Consider the following 6,264-nt stretch of genomic DNA (forward strand, 5'->3'; position numbering starts at 1 on the left):
GTACCATTCACATCATCATAACCCCATTATATATTTTCCTGTTCACTTTCGTACCTTCTTTGTGCTGAAGAGATTCATCAGGCATTGAAATGAAAAATATAAATAAAAAAACGGAAAGCCCTCACTTGACATCATTCCTTTTACGATAAATGTGTCAAATCACTTGCCATTAAAGAGGAAGAGAGTTCCGCAGAGAGAACCATTTTGCGCTCAAAACGCAAAGTGATTCCATGGAAGTCTTTTCTGAGAGTAACCTGATGCAAGGGGAGGGGATGTGTGATTTATAAAAGGATGAGGATGAGGTGGAAGAGGAGGAGGTGGAAGAGGAGGAGGTGGAAGAGGAGGAGGTGGAAGAGGAGGAGGTGGAAGAGGAGGAGGTGGAAGAGGAGGAGGTGGAAGAGGAGGAGGTGGAAGAGGAGGAGGTGGAAGAGGAGGAGGAGGAAGAGGAGGAGGTGGAAGAGGAGGAGGTGGAAGAGGAGGAGGTGGAAGAGGAGGAGGTGGAGAGGAGGAGGTGGAAGAGGAGGAGGTGGAAGAGGAGGAGGTGGAAGAGGAGGAGGTGGAAGAGGAGGAGGTGGAAGAGGAGGAGGTGGAAGAGGAGGAGGTGGAAGAGGAGGAGGTGGAAGAGGAGGAGGTGGAAGAGGAGGAGGTGGAAGAGGAGGAGGTGGAAGAGGAGGAGAAAAGGAGGAGGTGAGGGAGGAACAGGAGAAGGAGAAGGAGGAGGAGTAAAAGGAGGAAGGACGAGAATGAGGAGGAGAAACGGGATAAGAAGGGAGAGAAGAGGGGAGAAGGAGGAGGAAGAGGAGCAGGAGGAGGAGGAGGAAAAGGAAAGAAGAGGAAAAAGAGGAATATGGGGAAGTGGAGAAGGAGGAGTAGAAGGATAGAGAACGATGAGGAAGAGGAGGAGGAGTGCGGCAACATGGAGGAAAAGAGGGAGCAGGAAGGGGTTAGGGGGAGGAGGGGGAAGAGGAGGAAGAAGGGGTAGGAGGAGGAGGAGGAGGCGGAGTGCGGCAACACGGAGGAAAAGAGTGATGAAGAAGGTGTTAGGAGGAGGAGGAGGAGGGGGAAGAGGAGGAAGAAAAGGGTAGGAGGAGGAAGATTTGGAGGAGGAGGAGAAGAGGAGGAAGAAGGGGGTAAGAGGAGAAGGAGGAGGAAAAGGAAGAGGAGGAGGAAGAAAAGGAACAGGAGGAGGAGGAAAAGGAAGAGGAGGAGGAGGAAGTGGAGGAGGAAGAGGCAGAGGAGGAGTAGGAGGAGGAGGAAGTGGAGAAGGTAGAAGAGGAGCACCAGAAGCAGAAAGAGGAGGAACTCAATGAGGAAAAGAGGAAACAAGAGAAAGAGGAATATGGGAAGGAGAAGCAGTAGATGATGGAGGAGGAAAAGGAGGTGAAGGAAGTGTGAGAGCGAAGAGAAAGAGGAGGAAGAAGAGGAAGAGGAGGGGGAGGAGGAGGAGGAGGAGGAGAAGGAAAAGGAGGAGGGGGAGGGGAGAGGAATAGAAAGAATAAGACTAGATTGAATTTGGAGAGCGTCACCGTGATATTGCGACGATGGTGATGAAGCAATATTCCCTCGTGTCAGAAGCAGACCTCTGTGTACCTCAACCCTGTCCCCTTCCCTATACAAAAAGATGGGAGGGAAAGTAACGATGGAGAGAAGAAACTGGGTATATACATATATATATATATATATATATATATATATATGTAAGAGAAGATTTGGAATCTGGGATCCATATTGGAAAACAGCAAACACCAGATTCAATTGAAGGGTTTATTTGCCCGACGTTTCGATTCCCGTCCAGGAATCGTCTTCAGGGGGTATAACGGTTACAAGAATGTGAACTCCTTATGAATCGCTGAAATGGTAAACCTGGGAAAGGTTCACCCTTGCAGTCAATTGTACAACGCATCCAATACAAAAATAAAATAAAATAAAATAACATACAATAAAAATAATAAAATACATTACAATGCCAATTACAGTAAAATAAAAATTACAATTTTGAACATAAAACAAACAAAGAAAAAGTGACCATAGGTGACACATAGTAAACAACAACAGGACAACGAGTAAATAGAAGTGCACCAAATGTCCGCACTGAAGAATCAGGAACAAACGGCTAAATTAAAAAACTAAAAAACAAAAATGCACTACAAAATACAAATAGAAATAAAATGCATGGCTGTGAACAAAAACAAAACAAAAGTGGCAAAAAGACTCTAGCGTGACACAACGTGAATACTTCAGAACATACAATAAGGACCAAATGTCCGGAACGAAATGTCAGGGGGGGGGGGGTAAACGGCTAAATTACAGCCAAACAAGTAAAACCAAACAAATACAAAGAGTAAATGGCAGTGTGACAAAAAACATCAAAACGAAACCCAAAAGTAAAGGCAGAACATAATTCAAAGACGTAAAAGAAAGAAGGTGGACCAAATGTCCGCCGAAGAAGGAAGTGGTGGACAAGCGGAAAAAGGGGGGCTTAATAACAAATGACTACATTACAAGCAGACAAATAAAAGCAAAGAAGAATGAACGTAGAAAAAGGGGGAAGCAAACTACAAATGTAAAGTCACGGGAAGGGTGGGGGGAGTCGAAGAGGTGCATTGGGAGATCGCTTACGAGAAAGGAAGTCAGCCAAAAGCCAACTGGTGAACAAAAGACAGGTCGAAAAGAAGCAACGGAGAAAAGAAAACAGGACAGAGGAATTAGCCTGTGTTACTCCTCGTGCCTAGATAAATAGGGTTGAGGTCAATGCACCTGTTTATGCAGTTGCTCTTAGTTTCCCATGCTTCGAGGAAAAGTCTTTTCTTTTTATTATTTTCTTTATGTAGAGTTGTAGCTCCATCCCAATCAATCATGTGTTGGTGTTCTGTAGTGTGTTTGTACAGGGCCGATTTCGGATCTTCTCGTCTAACTGCACGTTGGTGTTCCTGTACTCTAGTGGACAGTTTCTTTTGTGTTTCTCCTACGTAAACCGTGTCACAGTCCGTGCAGCTTATTTGGTAAACTACACCGGCCTGTTGAGTAGGTTCTTCGGTGTCTTTTACTTTGGTGAGATTTCTGTGTAAGGTGTTGCGGGGTTTGTGTGCTACTTGTATTCCTTTGTCACGTAAGACTCTAGCAGTGACCTCTGAAGCTCCTTTGATGTAGGGGATAGTGACTCTAGGCGTGATATGTGGTCTCTGTTGTGGGGTCTCGGTGGGTCGTACTTTTGTCCATTTCCGTATGGTACTGCTGGAATAGCCGTTGTTCCGGAAGACCTGTAAAAGGTGTTTTCTTTCGGCCTTCTTGGATTCCACAGAAGAACAGACTTTATCAGCTCTGTTCCATAAAGTCCTGATGACACTCCTTTTGTGGCAATCTGGATGGTAGCTATCAAAGTCCAACAGTCTATCAGTGTGGGTGGGCTTTCTGTAGACACTTGTACCAAGGGTGTCACCTTCACGCTTGACGCAGACGTCCAGGAACGGCAGTTGGAAATCTTTCTCCAGTTCCATTGTGAATTGAATGGCCGGTTCAACACTGTTGATGTAACTGAAGAAAGGCTCCACGTCATTGCTGTCCAAAATGGCGAACACATCATCAACGTATCTAGTCCACAGTTTTAGCGAAGTAGGTGCAGCACTTAGAAGTTGAGCTTCCAGTCTTTGCATCACTACTTCAGCCACCACAACTGAAATAGGCGATCCCATCGGTGTGCCCTTACGCTGGTGGTAGGTGTGATCCCTGAAGCGGAAATAAGTGGAGTCAAGGCACAGGGATATGAGTCTCATGAGTTCTGACACGGAAAGTTTCTGGTTATCCAAGAATCCCCGGTTGTCCTCCATGGCCGACTTCAGCGCACTTTTGGCCAAATCTCGTGGGATGGACGTAAACATGGACTGAACATCAAAGGAAACCAAGACATCCCCACTCCTTAAGTTAAGTCCTTTGATTCTTTCAATGAAGTCAGCTGAATTCTGAAGCATATGTGGTGAATCAGTCACTAGAGGTCTGAGAAGTTTAGCCAAGTACGAAGCAAGATGGTATGTCGGAGAATTTCTAAAAGCTACTATGGGTCGAAGGGGAATATTTTCTTTGTGGACTTTTGGTAACCCATAGAACTTAGGGATGGTAGAATCTCCTGGCCTCATTTTCTTCCACTCGACATCATTTATGATCCGATTTTCTCTGAGTTCTTTCAGCTCTCGTTCAACTTTGGCCTGTAGCTTCTTTGTGGGGTCTTGAGGTACGATGGTGTAAGTCTGGGTATCTTGAAGTAACGCCAGAGCCTTCTGGTCATAGTCTTCCTTGTCCAAAACGACAGTTGACCTCCCTTTGTCGCTGGTTAAAACAACAATTGAGCGATCTCTGCGTAGTTCCGCTAAAGCTTTGGTTTCTTCAGTGGTCATATTTGAGCGATTCATAAGGAGTTCACATTCGTGTAACCGTTATACACCCTCAAGACGCTTCCTGGACGGGAATCGAAACGTCGGGCAATACACCCTTCAATTGCATCTGGTGTTTGCTGTTTTCCCATATATATATATACACGTGGAGTTAAATACGACAGCATAGTTGTAGTTATTCAGTTTTTTCCTCGTATTCTCGATTTTCTTGATTAGAGATTTGCCATTAACCGGGTGAATTGAAACTAAATAACTGTATTCTTTCATTTCTTTCCATTATTTGAGCTCAATGTTTCGTCTTCATGAAGACATTTTCAAGAGTAAACTGAAATAAAAAAAATTACATAATTACAATAATTGTGACAAAATTACAAAAGTTACATAAATATAGTAATGGTGACAAATGTGTACAAGAACAATACTAGTAAAATATGAGGGATACAATATAAATGGAAATAAATACGATGACATTGTTACAAGAAGACTTACATTTAAAGGGACGGGAGAGAAAAATGAGAAGTCGGGGATGACAGATATATATATAACCCTATGGTCAGGTGGTCTGACAATGGGATCTCAGAGGTCACGGGGTAAGGGAGTTCGGGGGTGGGGGTTAGGTGGGTGTGGTCACCGTGGGGGGGAGAGGAGGAGGAGGAAGGGGGTAGAGGTTGAAGGGGAGGAGGGGGAGACAAGGAAGAGAGAGGGGTGGAGGTAGGGAGGAATAGGAGATTTTTGTTTCTATACAATGGGATAGTAGAGATCAAATTGCTTTGAATGTTAATGACTGGAGCTTTATCTCTAATATGAAAGGCTTTGAGCAATTGTAGCCTCCTAGGGTCATCACTCGTTCCAATAATTTTGGTGGAATTAATCAATTCATCCCTTCTGAGTACAGCGTTGTAGAAATTCTTATGATGTTCTTTGATTGCTCCTTCTTGTAGATGTAATGATAAGCGACGGCTGACTTTGCATCTAGTAAAACCGATGTTGGTATGGTTAAGAGGCTTACAATCCTCTGAAGAGCAAGTATATTGGTACACTACATTGGTTTTAGATGTGAAGTCTGATCACCTAGAAGAGTTGTTCGTCATGATCAGAGAGGAAGTTCTGGGATTTTTGTAGTAAATGAGAACTCTGATTTTGTTGCTTTTGCTTGTAGGGAGGTAATTCCTCTCTGATCATGACGAATAACTCTTCTAGGCGATCAGACTTTACATTTAGAACCAATGTAGTGTACCAATTCGGAGTTCTTTTAGAATGAATACAGAGCTTCCGTCTGGACTCCATCCTTGAATTAGGTCTGGATTCAGTCCCTGGATTTCGCTCGGTCAGTCACTGGAGTCCATTAGGACTAAGGCTTGCTTCAGACATATCTACTTTTCACCGTGCGCCGTTCACGACACGACGTCGTACTCTCATATAACAACGGATGTCTATGGACATTTCACATGTGGTCGTGTTCGTGACGTGTGAAAGCATTCATAGAGCTTTATAGTCATCTGAAAGCACGACGTCGTGTCGTGAATGGCGCAGGGAGAAAAGTCGATATGTGTGAAATGAGCCTCAGTCCGCAAATTAAGTTTCGAGTGGATAGTCGGTTTGGAAGTCTCAAGTTCCCGAAGAATCGTACCTTTTACAGAGAAAAAGAAACCCCGACGGAAAAAGAGGAGGAACAATTATGAAAGTATTAGGAAGTCGAAAGTCGATACACTAACAAGAGGACATAATTACTTAAGCGAATAAGTAATTAAAGTAATTCATATTAAAAATGAGTCTGAAGCCGGTAGTAAATTCAGCCTAACTACCTTATACTAAACCCTCTCAGGCTCTGAAGCAAGATACCTTCTGAACACGATCTGAAATTCAGCCAGAACCT

The 6,264-nt window shown here is 44.0% G+C and overlaps 1 protein-coding gene across 1 annotated transcript in view; it reads right to left on the reverse strand.

Annotated features, from left to right (window-relative positions):
* LOC143034262 (uncharacterized) overlaps positions 1-4,391 on the reverse strand; it is a 10,709-nt gene extending 6,318 nt beyond the window's left edge. Inside the window, exon 1 of the mRNA XM_076200198.1 lies at positions 3,707-4,391. Within this exon, the coding sequence (XP_076056313.1) occupies positions 3,707-4,391 (685 nt within the window). The remainder of the gene's footprint in view (positions 1-3,706) is intronic.
* Positions 4,392-6,264: the final 1,873 nt, after the last annotated feature.

The sequence above is a fragment of the Oratosquilla oratoria genome, chromosome 17, assembly GCF_046742065.1.
Source record: "Oratosquilla oratoria isolate Oo_2021 chromosome 17, ASM4674206v1, whole genome shotgun sequence".
NCBI lineage: Eukaryota > Metazoa > Arthropoda > Malacostraca > Stomatopoda > Squillidae > Oratosquilla > Oratosquilla oratoria.